The 18,307-nt window shown below is 43.8% G+C and overlaps 1 protein-coding gene across 1 annotated transcript; it reads right to left on the bottom strand.

Moving 5' to 3' along the window:
- Positions 1-5,675: 5,675 nt before the first annotated feature.
- On the bottom strand, positions 5,676-8,580 carry LOC147659137 (uncharacterized). The gene has a single exon (XM_086951949.1). The coding sequence runs from the start codon at positions 8,005-8,007 to the stop codon at positions 6,007-6,009; it is 2,001 nt and encodes a 666-aa protein (XP_086808075.1). The 5' UTR covers positions 8,008-8,580; the 3' UTR covers positions 5,676-6,006.
- Between the last annotated feature and the right edge of the window lie 9,727 nt (positions 8,581-18,307).

Below are 18,307 nucleotides of genomic sequence, written 5' to 3'. Positions count from 1 at the left end.
GATGGATCTGGGTTGCATGTTGAGCTTCGAGATTGGACAGCTCCAGGTTAAGCTCATAGTTGTTGATATCTTCCCTCTTTTTTCTTTTGGCAACAAAAGAAATAGTTTCACCCCTTAGTGATGCTTTAAAGCAATCCCATACAATCAGTCTAGACGCACTAAATCTATTACAGTCAAAAAAAACCTGAGCCCAGGATGTTATATGGGTTATATATTCCGCATTGACAAGTAACTTTCTGTCAAAGGTCCATTGCAATTTGGGTATATTATGACTAGGCAGATTGATGATAAGGGTAAGTGCATTATGGTCTGATATTGTTCTTGGGGATTTGATTATATCTAATATTTCCGGATCCATCAAGGAGGTGATGATGTAATCGATTTCGGACATATTTATAGTGGGGGTATGAAAAGAAAGTGAAACCAGAATCATGATGTTTTTTCAAGTCCCAGACATCTCGCAAATTATGGTTATCCATTAATTGGCGTATGGCCCTGTATACCTTAGGCTTACGGCCATTGTAGTTCAGGGGCAATTGATTAAGAACATAAGCCCCCACTGAAATATTAAAATCTCCACAGAGGATAAGAGGAGAGGGCCAGGAGGCTAGTTCTAGATCTGGATCCCTGAATGTTGTAGGGTCATCTAAGTTTGACCCGTAAATTGCACAGATCGCGGGACCCAGTTCTAATTGTACTATAGCCCACCTTCCGTGTTTGTCAGCTAATTTGCGTCTAGGATTACCAAGTAGTGGTTTGGCCAGAATTGCAACCCCCCTGGTTTTAGCTGTTTGGGAAGTGGCTACGATCACATTATACCCTGGGATCTTCAAGAGGTCTTTATCGGAATCTGCTATATGAGTTTCTTGCAGGCACAGTATGTCAACTGGATCTTGCTTCAATAGTTGATATAGCTGTGCCCTTTTGTTTCTGTCATTCAGGCCTGCAATATTCCAATTACAAAGTTTTAATCTCCCCATTTAATATGGCAATTCTGAACTTAGACTTAACCGCATGGTGAAGTGTATAAATACATGTTTCAATCCACATGTTCCTATTCTGATTTATCCCTTTCCTCCCTTTAGCCGTCACATGATCCCGTATTCTAGGCAAAAAGATTGTTTGAAATTGATTTATTTGACTGAAGTTGCTATTTTTTTGATTTCTCCCCCCCCTGCCCCCACCCTCAACTCCCCTCCCCCCACTCACCAATTCATGATATGAGACTTTCTTAGATGAGATCCAGCCAGTACTAGCCAGGAAGTTGTATGTGCAGTGCAGGAATGGCTTGTTCCCCCTGCGCACATTTACTACTGCCTGGTCGAGGGAATTCGATCGGAATTGTCCCTCCTGTGGAACAGCAGAAGAAACTGAAGTACATGTACTTTACTTTTGTCCAGCATATAAAAGAGTTAGACATATGTGGATAGTACAGATCTGCAGGAACTTAGGGATGTCTAACCACCTAGAGGCCCTCAGATACTGAAATACAATTTCAACCATGCAATAGTGTTCACAGTATGTAGATTCATCTTTTTCAAAAGGTGTATTTGGAAAAGGTTCCTAGAATAAAGGATGGCTAATTCATATTGACTAGAAAAGAGGGCTTCTCGGTGAAAAAGACTAGGCTTATGCTGACATGGCTTTTGATTTTGATATTACGTGTAGGAGGCCAAGATAGTAATTAATTCTATCTTAAGACTTATTTTTAATTAATTTGCTTTTGAATTAAATTTAGACCTTAACGTGTATATAATTGACTTATGTGCTTTTAATGTTTGATGAATTTTTACAGTTTTTAAAACCCGAAACAAAGACCGAATGAATGGAAATAATACATACAACTTGGACGACTAGAGGAGTAGTTTTCTAAGGTCTCTCTTATTGAGGTTTTTGTCTCTGGTATTGGGATTTCGTTGGGGGTAGTATTTGCCAATTTTTATTTTATGACTGAATTTTTGTTTTCTCTTTTTACATCTACATTAATATCTGTATGTGATCTGGTTTTATGATCTTTTTATGTATGTATAATGTTGTTCGCACTGTGCACTTTTATGGTTCATCGAACCAAAATAAAGTTAATATGATGACGAATTTTGGGATCTTATTAACTCTCCCTATAACACATCAATCAAACGTGAAGTAGATAGAGTATACACCAGAAATATTGTTACCGGAGGTAAGTAACCTTTTCCTATGATGGACTTGGTAGAGGCTTGACGCACTGATGAGATGATATCTACCACCTCTGGTGGCAGCTGCAAGGAGTTCATATGTCCTCTGTGGATCTCCAGGCATGAAGGAGAATGCCTCTGAAATTGGGATGCAGCACCATTCCCTCCGACTGGGAGAGAAGGTCTAGTCTCCATGGCAGCTTGAGAAGGGAACATCTGGAGAAGCGCTGAAGGTCTTCATACCACACTCCCTTGGCCAATCTAGGGCGATGAGAATTACTTAGAACTGGGTCTTAGTGCATCTTCCACAGAACACAAGAAATGAGGGGAAATGTGTAGTGCCCTTGAAAGTGTCACCTCAACTGAAACATGTCCCACAACACCCCATGAAGGGATACTGGGGGGCACAGATCTGCTGGCATTGAGCATTTTCCAAAAAGGCAAACAAGTCCACCTGAGGAGTACCCCAGCAGGTGAAGATATCCTAAGCTAATACCCATAGTGGACGCCACTCATAATCGGCAAACCACTCCTACTGCAGCACTGGGCGAGATTATGATGGAGTCAGACGGGTCTCCCCCGTACTGTAGCCACTGCTCATAGAGGCACCACTGCAGGGTTCAAATGAGCCAAAGAACATGCAGGACTAGGAGAATGCAGAGACCCATCAGACCTGAGAGTCAGAGGACCTTCAGAACTGTGACTCTCCCGGTGTGCTGGAAAGAAGGAACCATTGCAGTCCTCAGAGGTGGAGGAAAGGCCTGCAGCAGAGTGGTGTCCAGTACTGACCTTATGAACTGGATATGTGGGCGTCGGGTGGGATTTCGGCTCATTCGGCTCATTTCGGCTCATTCGACCAGAACCCCGGTCAAACAGTAGGGCTACACTTGACTGTAGATGGGGAGATACCGCCTCTGGATTAACTTTGATTAGCCAATCATTCAGGTTTGGGAAAATAGGTATGACCAACCTTCGGAGATGGATTGAAACCACTGCCATCACCTCTGAAATCTTGAGGTGCCGATGTTAACTCAAAGGGTAGCACTACAAACTACTACTGCATAGAACCCCCTACAAAACATAGATACATCTGATGCAAATGCAGGGCCAGGATGTGGTTGATTGGCACCGTACAGTCTACTGGTGTCAATGCCGGTTACATTAGAGCTAGAGTTTGTCTCTTGAAATTTTCCATTTTGACCTGTAGTGTGATCGGAAGCAGTGTCAACTGCGCTCTTCGTCCCTGGCCCAGCGTATGAAGCGCCTCGCCTCATGGTCCTTGATGGCCTTCGTGTGCTTGCTCTGGCAGGAGTAACAAGACCAGTAGTCGTGGTCTGAATCGAGGCACTAGGGGCAGATGAAGAGGGGATCTGTTGTAGATCTCAGTCCTTCCCAGTCCCTACAGGGTTTGAACCCTGATCTCTAGGGAGGAGACACAATACTCCACTTGTTGGAAAATGCCTGTGGGAAAACATAAGACTCTTTGAGAGAGTAAGCGCTGGGCCAGCACCGTAGGAGTAGGTAAAAGGGAATTGATGACCTTGTGCTGGGATGCTTTGGTGATGTCATCGGATGCTGCTTTTGCTATTGATGCAATGCTAGAGTCTACTACTGGCAATGTGATAGCCTTGAAGATTCCTGATCCAGACTGGCACCTGGGATTATGCTATAAGTGAGGAAGCGTCAGGTAGAAGCATCCATCAGGTGAGATCTCTCTTTAGACGCTTGACTCTCACTGGTTCACAAAACCTTCAATGCAAAACATGCAGTGACGGACAGAACTCTGGCGGCATAGATGTGCTGTGCTCAGTCTGGTATTTAACAGCAAGTAACAGTTTCCTTTCCAAGTTCTGGAAGTGACCTCATCCCAAATTACCACTACAAGATGGTTGTGATGATGCACAGCAGCAAGGACTAGGCACTTTGTTAAAATGAACTCAGTGGAATGCATTAGTTTCTACCATCTTTGGCTACTAAAGGTGTTCCTTTTCTTTCTTGTGACATGAATATTTTATCGGTGATCTCCTTCGTCTATACAAGGCTGGGTTATGAGAACACTGTATTTGGTGGCTCCAGCAACACAAAAGCAAATTTCTGATGATTCTGAATGCTATGGTCTATCTTATTTGTGGGCTAAGAAAGTCTAAAATGCATCAAAAACTTTCACTATTTGCTCACGAGGCAGCATATGCTTTTTAAGTTTGTGCATTCACCAGCAGAGTTTATAAAATGAGGGTTCCTTTTAGCTTGTAAACACAAACCTGAATATAATTTGTGCTCCTTTCCTTCTGAATCCAGATTTCTTTCCCAGTGTCAAGATTGCACGAACTGCAGAGTCGATACTTGTAGATTCTAGCTTCTAAGAGCTGGAATTATTTAGTGCTCAATATTTAATCTTTACTTAACCGTCAAACCTTAAGAAACCTCATTAGAAGTAAACATTTCAACATCGTTTTCTCATATCAATAATTTTGCCATCGAGCACTAATTCTATCCATGAAACAGTTAGGATTTGGTCAAATAATTCTCCGCAAATAAGAAACTCATAAAATATTTTTACATGCAATTAATCAAACAATTAATTATTTACATAGTCAGTGGTGAGTGGTCCAATCCCCCAAGGATCCAGCTGTTGAATGTCACTGGGGAAATACCCCTATGGTGGGTGCATTTACAGATGCATGTGATGATGGAAATGAGCGTCACTTCTCCCGTGTCAGGTCTTGGGAGGTACATGTGCACTGCATGCATTAACCCAGAGAGTTACAGATCACAATGTCCTACTTTCACTTCTCATGTTTTTGGACTCTGTTCTCTGGCTGCAGCAGTGGAACCATCAATGTTGCACAAAGCACTTAAAGCCCACAATTAACTATGTGTGTTGGGTTTATAGGTTTTAGAATTAATCCCTAAAGTTAGCTGAAAATACCCTCGTTAGTCCAAGCCCTGTCCATAGTGTTGATTTTAAAAGTAGCATGAACAGGTGTGTGTGGATGTTGTTCTTTATAACTCTACTTTACCAAAGTAAAAAACAACACTATTTATTTTCTTTGGTCTGCACTCTGCTAATGTCTTAATGTGTTTCCTGCAACTTCATTTTTCTTATCTGTAGAGAAATGAATTGATCAATCACTGAGTAGACACAATTATTCCACAAATATCTGTGTTGCTTCCATTCTGCTAGTCGGGGTGTCTATCTTCTACTTAACATCCTCCGGCGTTTGAATGCCCCACATAATTGTAACTTTATCATCTTCTGTACTTTGCTGATGGCTTTGTAGGCTTGGTAACCAACTAAAGCTCTTCTCTTACTAACTGGACTTGAATGGTTTCCACCGGCGTGTGTTTTCTGATGTCTTTTGAACTCTGAAGATTGACTAAAGCTCTTCACACATTTACTGCAATGGTATGATTTTAACCCTGTGTTAGTTTGCTGATGTCTTAGGAGGTATAATAACCAACTAAAGCTCTCATACATTTACTGCAATTGTATGGTTTTCCCATGTGTGTGTTGTCAGATATCCCTGTAGGGCTGGTCATTGACAAAAGCTCTTCACACATTAACTAGAGTTGCATTTTTTATCCCATGTGTGTGTTTGTTGATGCCTTTGGGGGTGTGATAACCAACTAAAGCTCTTCACACATACACTGCAGTCGTATGGTTTTTTCCCTTGTGTATGTTCAATGATGTTTTTGTAGCTCATATAATTGAGTAAAGAATTTTGCACATTCCCTTCATTTGAATAGCTTTTCCCGTGTGTGTTCGGTGATGTCTTTGCTGCTCTGATAAGTGACTAAAGCTCTTCATACATCCCCTTCACTTGAATGATTTTTACCCTCTGTGTGTTCGTTGATGTCTTTGTAGGTCTGATAACTGACTAAAGCTCTTCAAACATTCACTGCACTTGAATGGTTTTTCCCCTGTGTGTGTTCGTTGATGTCTTTGTAGGTCTGATAATTGATTAAAGCACTTCACACATTCACTGCACTTGAATGGTTTTTCCCCTGTGTGTGTTCGCTGATGTCTGTAGAGGTGTAATAACCAACTAAAGCTTTTTTCACATTTACTGCAATGGTATGGTTTTAACCCTGTGTGTGTTAGCTGATGTGCTTGAAGGTGTGATAACCGACTAAAGCTCTTGACACATTCGCTGCAATGGTATGGCTTTTCCCCTGTGTGTGTTCGCTGATGTCTTTGGAGCTGTGATAACTGTCTAAAGCTCTTCACACATTCACTGCAGTGGTATGGTTTTAACCCTGTGTGTGTTCGCTGATGTACTTGAAGGATTGATAGTTGACTAAAACTCTTCACACATTCATTGCAGTGGTATGGCTTTTCCCCTGTGTGTGTTCGCTGATGTCTTTGTAAGATTGATAATTGACCAAAACTCTTTTCACATTCACTGCAGTGGTATGGTTTTTGCCCTGTGTGTGTTTGCCGATGTACTTGGAGGGCTGATAACTGGCTAAAGCTTTTCATACATTCACTGCAATGGTATGGTTTTTCCCCAGTGTGTGTTCGCTGATGTACGCGTAGGATTGATAACTGACTAAAGCTCTTCACACATTCACTGCAATGGTATGGTTTTTCCCCAGTGTGTGTTCGCTGATGTCCGTGTAGGATTGATAACTGCCTAAAGCTCTTCCCACATTCACTGCAACGGTATGGTTTTTCCTCAGAGTGTGTTCGCTGATGCCTTTGTAGGTCTGGCGATCGACTAAACCTCTTCACACATTTACTACACCCGAAAGGCTTTTCCCCAGTGTGTGATCGCTGATGTGTTTGGAGGTGTGATAACCATCTAAAGCTCTTCTCACATTCGCTGCAGTTGTATGTTTTTTCCCCTGTGTGTGTTTTCTGATGTCTGTAGAGGTGTGATAACTGACTAAAGCACTTCAAACATTCATTGCACTGGTATGGTTTTTCCCCTGTGTGCATTCGTTGATGTCTTTGGAGATCTGATACCCGACTAAAGCTCTTCACACATTCATTGCACTTGAATGGTTTTTCCTCTGTGTGTGTTCGCTGATGTCTTTTCAGGGTTGATAACAGCCTAAACCTCTTCACACACTCACTGCATCTGAATGGCCTTTCTTCTGTGTGTTTTTGCTGATGTGCTTGGAGATGTGATAAACAACTAAAGCCCTTCTCAGATTCGCTGCAGTTGTATGTTTCTTCCCCTGTGTGTGTTTTCTGATGTTTGTAGAGGTGTGATAACTGACTAAAGCTTTTCACGCATTCACAGCAATGGTAAGACTTTCCCTCTGTGTGCTTTTGCTGATGTCTTTGGAGATCTGATAACAGCCTAAAACTCTTCACACATTCACTGCACCTGAATGGCTTTTCCCCAGTGTGTGTTTGCAGATGTACTTGGAGGTGTGATAACCAACTAAAACTCTTCTCACATTCGCTGCAGTTGTATGTTTTTTCTCCTGTGTGTGTTTTCTGATGTCTGTAGAGATGTGATAACTGACTAAAACTCTTCAAACATTCACTGCAGTGGTATGGCTTTTCCCCTGTATGCGTTCGCTGATGTCTTTGGAGATCTGATAACTGACTAAAACTCTTCACACATTCATTGCACTCGAATGGTTTTTCCCCTGTGTGCATTCGCTGATGTCTTTTTAGGGTTGATAACAGCCTAAAGCTCTTTACACATTCACTGCATCTGAACAGCTCTTCGCCTGTGTGTGTTTGACGATGGCACTTAAATATGGATGAGAAACTAAAGCTTTTGCTGCATGTGTATGATTCTTCCTTCTTGATTAGTGTCTCTGGGTCGGGTATATATTTGTCTACATCCCATGACTGTGTTTCCTGAAGGGCCAGCATGGTTGATAAAGCACTTGTATTATTCCCACATTTCCTGCATTTGTTGGCATTTACAACATTTGATTTCCAATTTAAAAATAAAGTACAATGGCCACTAAACACTTGCCACACGCATAATATTAGACAGGCTTCCTTGCAAGAGATATTGTCTTTGGATTGGATAACAGGTTTTGACACTTGTGGGTAAAAATAAATCCTTCCCGTTGGTTTAATAGGGACAGTGCTCTAAATGTTAGACAGCAGGACTCCTCTTTCTTTAACACTTTAGTTGTTTGTCTCCACTCTGTTGTGCTCTACACTGGTTGCTGTGGTATAGCCAGGAAGAGTTTACAATACACCTAGAGCATTGAATGATGGTCTGTTATCATTTTAGAAATCAACTCACTGCTGTAACCACGTTATACCGATCCCATGATCACAGCTGAAGGTGGTGTTGTGCCTTACTTTTCTAGAGGTCATTTCCTCAGTCCTGTGACGTGGAGGTGCACAGCTCAGACTCTTACTTCCACTGAATTATCCTTCACAGCCTCTTCCGGAATCTGTCAGTTTATGTTCAGGTCTGTCCGTCTCTGACTGTGCTGATGTTTTCCTGAATACTGTAGTTCATTATTTCTGACCATTATTTGTAGATTTACAGAACAATAGCTGTTATTCAAAAGCCAGTCATGCTTTCAAAGCTGGTGTTCTGTTGGATGTAAAGAGATTTAAAATTACGAAATGCAAATGTAACACAATATGAATACACAATATTTAACTGGCTTTTAATGACATCTCAACTTCACCATCTTTGAAATTTAGCAAGGATTATTTCACCATACACAGATATTTAAGCAAACAATCTGTTGAACATGTCACATCTTATTAACTTCTGAAAAGGAGGTGAATTACCAGTGCTCACAGAGTAACTTAGTATAGAAAGGGCACTCACGGAGCACCACGTGCTAGAGGTAAAGCTTTAGTTAGATGCACGTGGACAATATTTCATTTAAACAACAGATTGTGGAAAAAGAGAGATTAGGGTGTACGGTTGTTTATTTAGTTTCAGGAAGTGTACAACAAAGTTGACTCCTCTGGAGGTACATAAGAAAGGTAACTGCATTCACATACTTCAGTGCTTTCCTGTTCACAATATATCAGCTCAAGTACTAACTCTTGTCTTTACCTTGCTGTTCATTAAGTAATCACTGCCACCATCTCAGCCCACGCCGGGGTTGGTTCAAGAATTTCTGGTTTCTTCTAATCTGAAAGATTGGAACATTATCATGTGATGAGGTAGATATTTTTATTGCAGTAACATCCGTCCATCTCTCTAAAACTAGTTCAACTTGCAGGGCCTGGTTCTGGCCGCACACAATACATACACAAGAGATTCTTTAGTTCTCCTAAAGTATCTAAAGTTCAGACCTTGTTGCATTTCAAGCCGCAGCTCCTTCCACAGCTCTTGCTGTAAAACCACGAGTGGTTCATTGTAATGCCCGACCCTTACATTGTAAGCGCAGATAAAGCAAACAAACACTGATCTATAAGTTAATATTCAATCATAACAGGTAATTAGTCCTTATTATTGAGACTTTATGACAACCAATAATTTATCTGACATATCAGTGCAGCCAGCAGATGTCTGCATATTCATCTTTTTTTTCTTCCTTTCAGGGGTATCTGACTTAGTGTTGTCTCTTTTGTGCCGAGTAGGCTACTCTTTGGCCGGACGGGGTTTTGGCAGCGCGCGAGGAGGTATCCGTCATCTGCAGCTGAATATAGCATTTCTAACCTAAGGCATTTCTTACATCTCGGTTTAACTTGCTCCCTGTTATTACCCGCTCACAATGTCTGTGTACTCATTTAACAGGTTATTTTTTAGCTGAATCAGGGGAACATACTTGATGCATTCACACAGCAGAAGCCAGATAATTGCCTGATAATCATGCGCCCGTTGCTGTCTGTGTAGGATTACAAGCTTCATTGCAGAAGCTCACAAGGTACAAACATATGACGTGCACAGGTAGGTGCTTATGAGCTATAGACGGAGGAGGTGCACAGGTAGGTGCTTATGAGGTATAAACTAAGGAGTCGAATATTTAGGTAATTACGATATATAAGTAAAGGTGGTAAACATGTAGGTGATTATGAGGTTTAAACACAGGCGGAGCACAGGTAAGTGCTTATGAGGTATAAAGAGAGGAGGCGCACAGGTAGCTGCTTGTGAGGCACAAAGACAGGCAGTGCACAAGTAGGTGGTTATAAGATGTAAATAACGGAGGTGTATAGGTAGGTTCTTATGAGGAGTAAACAGAGGTGCACAGGTAGCTGCTTATGAGGTACAAACAGAGGAGGTGCACACGCAGGTACCTATGAGGTACAAACAGAGGAGAAACACAGGTAGATGCTAATGAGGAATAAACAGGGAATGTGCAGAGGTAGGTGCTTATGAGGTAGAAACAGAGGAGTGTCGGAAGCTGGATCTTTATATAGTACACCAAAAAGAGGTATACTGTACAAAGAGTCCACATATTCCTATAAGTGGACAGGATTTGCTCTAGCAATCCCAAGATACTCTTCTAGGGGGTAGTGAGGCCGAGCAGCCTTAGGCTTATCAGAGATCAGTGTTAGACATCTGTAAAATACACATACAATAAATAAACGATACACACAACTCAATAAGGAGATCCCCCAATTTATAAAAATAACAAATACATTTATATATATGTAAGTGGCAGAATCAATATGATCAGGTAAGTACGTTTCGAGATAGAAATTCTTTCAATTTTAAAAAGTCAACACTTCGTCCATTTTCAGAAGCTGCAATGTTATCTTACGGGAGGAAAAACAAGTATGGGATACAGTAGAGTAATGATACTTACGAGACCAATCTCTAGGACTTAAGGTAAGTATGGGGCAAGGTCCAAGGCAGCGCCAGCAGGTCACCTCCAGTGGCCCTCGGGCAGCAGGGTGCAGTGGCAAAATACAGCGTACGGTGCCCAATGTTAGTCTATGGGGATCAGTCTGCATGAAAGGAGACTGCAGGTTTGGATTGGGAGGCCAGACGGGCTAAACCAACAGGGGGGCTCAGGCCACACAATGCTGCGGGACACGGAGAAGCCTTCAGTCCTCGTCTCCTTGGGCCACGGGTAACGGGTGCAGAAGTGTCTTTAGGCATCAGGTTTTGCCACAGGGAGCGTCGTGGTAGAGGGGGCCTGCAAGCAGAGGCCACAAGTGGCATTGATATGTCCACAGAGGTGAAACTCAAGTTGGGCATCGGGTCTGGTGACTGGGTTGGCACTGTCGGCCTACTTCACCCAGGTGCTAGGTGGCTCAGGTATAGCAATGCTTTCCAATGTCGGGTTTTCACGGTCTTGGAGCCTTACAGTTCTTTCTTGGTACCTACAAGGTGCAGGGGAGCAGCTCTGCTGTTCCACAGGAGTTTCTAGTTCTTGGCCGAAGTGCTGGCAGTTCTCCCAGGGTTTGGAGACATCGCAGCTGCAGGACAAGTTGTGTTTTGGTGCAACTGTCTAATAACAGACAGGTCAGCAGGGTGGCCGCTAAGTCAGTTGCTGGATCTTCTGTTCTTGTTTCTTGCGAGTCTTCACGTCTGTCCGTCTTCTTTTAGGTCGGCAGGATCTGATCTCCTGATGCCAGAGTCTCCCATAAATACTAGATTTAGGGGCGTTAGCGGAGTCTAGGGTAATAGCCATTCAGCTATTGACCCCTGGGGTCCTACACCCCCAATATCACTACTTTCACGAGTTCTTCAGTTGGCCATCACAAAGATGGCAGACTCTGAAAGGTTGTGATCATTTCAGGTAGTCCCCCTGAAGGATGGTACTAGCCTGGAGGTGAACACGCCTATCTGACTACTAATTTTCCTGCCTTGCTCAAGTGCCAAATGGGCCCTGGTCAAAGGCGGTCAGCATCCTCTCCTGTGAGGGAATCCAGATTGGCATACCAAAGGCGGTTGTCTCTTGGACCTGCCTTGGAATGCTAATCTGTAGGTCATTCTGTGGGAGGGGGTGTAAAAAATCATCTACCCGGGCAGGATTTGTTTCTGACACCTGAGAGCAAAGGCCCACACCCAAGGGGTCAGAAACTCATCTGTGGCGGCAGGCTGGCTAAAACCAGTCAGTGAGCACACTAGTAGGGTCTGGGTTCGCTCATGCAGGGATTATTGGTACAGTTTAATTACCGAAGTACCGCTATTGGTGGCCAGGTCTATCAAAACAGACCAAGGATTTTGTCCTTAAATGCAACATCTGCCAGCAGATGAAGGGCTCCACCTTGGCACGTCCAGCAAAGACATCTCGTTTGATTTAAGACAAGCCCTTGGCATGTGTGTATTGGGATCCCTGCGGTGCCTTGCAATCAGATGGGGCTTACAAGTACATCTTGGTGGCAGTGAATTCATGATCCAGATTCCTGTGGGTTTGGCCACAGCGCTCAGCTGATGCTCAAACTGTAATAAAGGATTTGTGAGTCTTCATTGGAACATACTCAATAGCACACTACATTGCGACTATAGTCTGGCCTTTAGCTCTCTGGCTTACAAAGAAGCCATAGGAGGTTTGGGTGTGGCCTTGCAGTACTCCTCCCTTACCATCCTGAGGAAAATTCGGTAGTTGAGAGGAAAAACCATGACTAAAGCAGTCCTCAAAAGCAATGTTGTTCAGAGGGCACTTAACAACATGCCAAGTAAAATCCCTAGGGGGGTTGTATTCCTTATGAACTCCTGTTTGGTGTGAGAATGTAGGTACCGGACCTCGATAGTGTCAGTACAGTGGTGGCTGAAACACTATTTGACAACAATGAACGTTTGCCTGTTTTACAGGAACTCAATGAATTTCGCGTTTATAAAGGAACGGCTAAGTAAAACGCACGAACACTGGGGAAGTGATGGTTATGCCAGCAAAATCTGCCTTGGTCCGAAGATTGGGGACCTGGTCAGAGAAATAAATAGTGTATCTTAATTATAATAATATTTGTAGTAATTTATATGTATTAAACATTGTAATAAATATTTCATTATTTGAAAAATATATAGTTTTTAAATGTACATTTATTTTGTTATTTAGTCTGTTTCTGAAATTATTTTATTTTGTTGAAGTGAATTAGTGACTGCAGTGGTTATAGTACATTTTATCCCTCCACAAACCAACACTTTTCATACTGTTACACTGACTGGAGTGGGAATAGTAAATTTCACCCCTCTGCAATTCAATACTTTCCCTAAAGCTGTACTGAGTGGAGTGGGAATAGTAACTTTTACCCCTCCCTAATCCAACACTTTCTTTACAGTTGCACTAAGTGGAGTGGGAATTGTAAATTTTACCCCTCTGCAATCCAACACTTTCTCTACTGTTGCACTGCATGGAGTGGGACTAGTACATTTTACCTCCCCTGTGTTCAACAGTATGTCTACTGTTGTATAAATTGGAGTGGGCTTGACCTATGTATTATTAGTAAAATTTAATAGTTTACTGTAGGAAAGTAGGATCTGCTTCTAAGGTTACCCCCACTTTTTTCCTGGTGCTAAGCTATATCTTAGTCTGACTGCGATCCTGCTAATCAGGACCCCATGTCATCTGCTTTCTCCCTAAATTGTCATGTTCAGTACTTAAGTACACCCCACATTGGATACTGGGGTACCCTTATAAGTCCCTAGTACCAGGTTATAGGCACCCAAGATATTATGACACCCATGAGTGTCAGGAAGACACATCACACAGGGTCCATGGTGGCTTGTGTCATCTGTCGACATCCCCATGGTTTCTACATTAACCATGTTGCAATGTATGTTTAAAAGAATGTTTGCTTTTACCAATGCTTGTATGTTAGACCAACTAACTTTGCCATTGCTCCTTAACATTGGGGGCATCCATTTCTTAGGCCAATTCAAGCTGCCAAATACTTTGTAAACTCCAAATGGCAGTCGTAAGAGAATGTTCTATTTTAAAAAGAACCGGTACACGCTAAAGAAAAACATGCATCAGCTTTGTTCCCGGTTCCCAGGGCAACACACGAGACTGCGGCATGCTGCAGCTAATCTCGTGGTGAAGCAACGTTGCTAGACATGTTGCTACAACATGCCCGCCTACGCACAACAATTGGCCATAAATAGCCATGCCCCACAACACTTATTGCTTGGCTTTCATTTCCTTTCGTCGCAATGGCAGAGTGAGGACTTCCCCTACGAACAAGCCTCCCGCTGCGTCATCGCCTTTCGCGGAGATCTTCTGAAATAGCGGAGAACTCCTTCGAGCCGGCTCCCGTGAAGGAATTGCTTCAAAACAGAGTGCAGAACACGGAGAAGCTAAGTGCACGTTCCTTGATTTCGCTTCGCATGCAACATGCGCTTGGGGAATGTTTGATGACATTAACTTCTTTTTAACCCACAGTTAAATTTGATATCCTAGAGTTTAAATGATTTCCTTGGGCTTTGGATGTTGATGTGTGGCTTGCTATAAATTGGGGAGAGGATGCGGCCTTACGGCTAGAGCGTTTGACCTTGAAGCTGGGGAGCCGGGTTTAAGTTTCGGCAACCACTCTCAACATCCAGTGATTCTAGGCAAATTACATAATCTCCCTGTGCCTAATAAAAATAAATGAATGTGTCCATCTGTAATGAAACCGCTGCTCTTGTAAAGCTCGTTGATACCTGAAATCCTCCGGTCTAGTTTACGCTATATAAAACTCGAAAAAGGACAAAAAAAGGCTGATAAGGACACAAGAATTTCACCTACACCCCAGGGACTTAATTGCATCCCGGTAAGCCTTAGAGGCAAACACAGGACCTTGTTCAGAATGGAAGGTGCAACAGGAAAATGTCCCAACAAAGACACGCAAATCTTTTATAACAGTTTGAGTGTCAGCATTGCGTTGCGGCCAAACCCAAAGGAATCGAGTGCACAAATCCACTGCAACCAAGATGTGTTTAAAAGCAGTATCAGACATCAAAGGACAGCAGTGATCAAGATAAATGCAACCAAATGGCTGCTTCTTAGAGATGTAAAGTTGACTGTAGGGTGGACGTATAACAGTAGAAGGCCTAATTTGTTGACAAATATCACAAGAAAGAACATATTTACGTGCCTGTTTATGTCAACCAAGCCACCAGAAACGTTGCTGTAAAAGTGAAATTGTCGCAGTTACTCCGGCATGGGCAGAAGTCACGCCTTCATGAGCGGCAATGATCAAAGAAAGTCTGCGGTCCTCGTAGGGAATCAGTCGCTCCCCAACTGACAGAATAGTTGCAAATGAGACTTGATCGGAAGACAAGTGATATGTATAGCATGAAGGGAAACCTTGGGTAAACTCTGTTCCCTCCTTCGTCTCAGCTATAGCCACCAAAATACCATCATCAATTTTAGTCAAAGACGTAATGACTGCTGCTACTGAACAAGTGGCTACTGCAGATTTGGCTGCCCCCTCAGCCATTGAATTACCAACGTGGGTCCTGGGCTCAATGTGCCACTGGAATCAAGCTATCCTGGCTGATGAGGGGTGAAACCCCGAAACTGGTCCTAGGATGCTTGTTTCCAGTCCAGGGAAGAGGACCTGGCTTGGCAGTTCAGGCTGGACTGTTCCCATGAAGCACAGGGTCAAGACTGATTTGCATATGGCCAAGTCTAAACCAGGGTTGCATGGTGAGCAAAATAATTATGGGTTTATCCCAGATCTCTTGACTGGAGGTGAATGTTTTGATTTATTCTGCATTCTGTCCATCAATTGTGTGCCTTTTGCTTTCCCACCCTAAGTGTGCCAGATATGTCCAGACGTGGGTCCTGGGCTCACTGTGCTACTGGAATCAAGCTATCCTGGCTGAAGAGGGGTTAAACCCTGAAACAGGTCCTAGGATGCTTGTTTCCGGTCCTGGGAGGACCTGGCTTGGCAGTTCAGGCTGGACTGTTCCCATGAGGCACAGGGTCAAGACTGATTTGCATATGGCCAGGTCTAAACCGGGGTTGCATGGTGAGAAAAAGAATGATGGATTTAACCCAGATCTCTTGACTGGAGGTGAATGTTTTGATTTGTTCTGCATTCCGTCCATCAATTGTGTGTCTTTTACTTTCTCGCCCTAAGTGCGCCAGATATGCCCAGACGTGTGTCCTGGGCTCACTGTGTCACTGGAATCAAGCTATCCTGGCAGAAGAGGGGTGAAACCGGTCCTAGGATGCTTGTTTCCGGTCCAGGGGGGAGCTGGCTTGGCAGTTCAGGCTGGACTGTTCCCATGAGGCACAGGGTCAAGACTGATTTGCCTATGGCCAGGTCTAAACTGGGGTGGCATGGTGAGCAAAAGAATTATGGATTTATCCCAGATCTCTCGACTGGAGGTGAATGTTTTGATTTTTTCTGCATTCCGTCCAATAAATTGTGTGTCTTTTACTTTCCCGCTCTAAGTGCGCCAGGTATGTACAGATGTGGGTCCTGGGCTCACTGTGGGCCCGATTCACAGAATTAACTTAAGACAAAATCCTAAACATACTACTTTTGGTATTCACAGAATGCACTTACTACTTTTGGTACTCACAGAATGGATTTACGACTACTAACTTTACGTCAGCACTCTGGCCGTAAATTCTGGCCCGGGGGAGGAGCATCCGGCTTGGAGGTGGAGCTTGCAGCCCGGAGGCGGAGCTTGCAGCCCAGAGGCAGAGCTTCCGGCTCGGAGGTGGGGATTTAGCTATGGCTGAAATCTCCACCTCTGGGACGCAAGCTCCGCCTCTGGGCTGGAAGCTCCGCCTCTGGGCCACAAGCTCCGCCTACAAGCCTGAAGCTCCGCCCCCGAGCCGGAAGTTAGTAGTCGTAAATCCATTATTTGAATACCAAAAGTAGTAAGTGCATTCTGTGAATACCAACAGTAGTAAGTTTAGGATTTAGTCTTAAGTTAGTTCTGTGAATCGGGCCCTGTGTCACTGGAATCAAGCTATCCTGGTTGAAGAGGGGTGAAACCCAGATCCGGTCCTAGGATGTTTGTTTCCGGCCCAGGGAGGACCTGGCTTGGCAGTTCATGCTGGACTGTTCCCATGAGGCACAGGGTCAAGACGGATTTGCATATGGCCAGGTCTAAACCGGGGTTGCATGATGAGAAAAAGAATGATGGATTTAACCCAGATCTCTTGACTGGGGGTGAATGTTTTGATTTGTTCTGCATTCCGTCCATCAATTGTGTGTCTTTTACTTTCTCGCCCTAAGTGCGCCAGATATGCCCAGACGTGTGTCCTGGGCTCACTGTGTCACTGGAATCAAGCTATCCTGGCTGAAGAGGGGTGAAACCGGTCCTAGGATGCTTGTTTCCGGTCCAGGGGGGAGCTGGCTTGGCAGTTCAGGCTGGACTGTTCCCATGAGGCACAGGGTCAAGACTGATTTGCCTATGGCCAGGTCTAAACTGGGGTGGCATGGTGAGCAAAAGAATTATGGATTTATCCCAGATCTCTCGACTGGAGGTGAATGTTTTGATTTTTTCTGCATTCCGTCCAATAAATTGTGTGTCTTTTACTTTCCCGCTCTAAGTGCGCCAGGTATGTACAGATGTGGGTCCTGGGCTCACTGTGGGCCCGATTCACAGAATTAACTTAAGACAAAATCCTAAACATACTACTTTTGGTATTCACAGAATGCACTTACTACTTTTGGTACTCACAGAATGGATTTACGACTACTAACTTTACGTCAGCACTCTGGCCGTAAATTCTGGCCCGGGGGAGGAGCATCCGGCTTGGAGGTGGAGCTTGCAGCCCGGAGGCAGAGCTTGCAGCCCAGCGGCAGAGCTTCCGGCTCGGAGGTGGGGATTTAGCTATGGCTGAAATCTCCACCTCTGGGACGCAAGCTCCGCCTCTGGGCTGGAAGCTCCGCCTCTGGGCCACAAGCTCCGCCTACAAGCCTGAAGCTCCGCCCCCGAGCCGGAAGTTAGTAGTCGTAAATCCATTATTTGAATACCAAAAGTAGTAAGTGCATTCTGTGAATACCAACAGTAGTAAGTTTAGGATTTAGTCTTAAGTTAGTTCTGTGAATCGGGCCCTGTGTCACTGGAATCAAGCTATCCTGGTTGAAGAGGGGTGAAACCCAGATCCGGTCCTAGGATGTTTGTTTCCGGCCCAGGGAGGACCTGGCTTGGCAGTTCATGCTGGACTGTTCCCATGAGGCACAGGGTCAAGACTGATTTGCATATGGCCAGGTCTAAACCGGGGTTGCATGATGAGAAAAAGAATGATGGATTTAACCCAGATCTCTTGACTGGGGTTGAATGTTTTGAATTGTTCTGCATTCCGTCCATCAAATCTGTATCTTTTGCTTTCTTGCCCTAAGTGTG

Source organism: Lissotriton vulgaris, unplaced genomic scaffold (assembly GCF_964263255.1).
Source record: "Lissotriton vulgaris unplaced genomic scaffold, aLisVul1.2 SCAFFOLD_1461, whole genome shotgun sequence".
Lineage (NCBI taxonomy): Eukaryota > Metazoa > Chordata > Amphibia > Caudata > Salamandridae > Lissotriton > Lissotriton vulgaris.
This window is presented reverse-complemented; position numbering and strand designations above follow the sequence as displayed.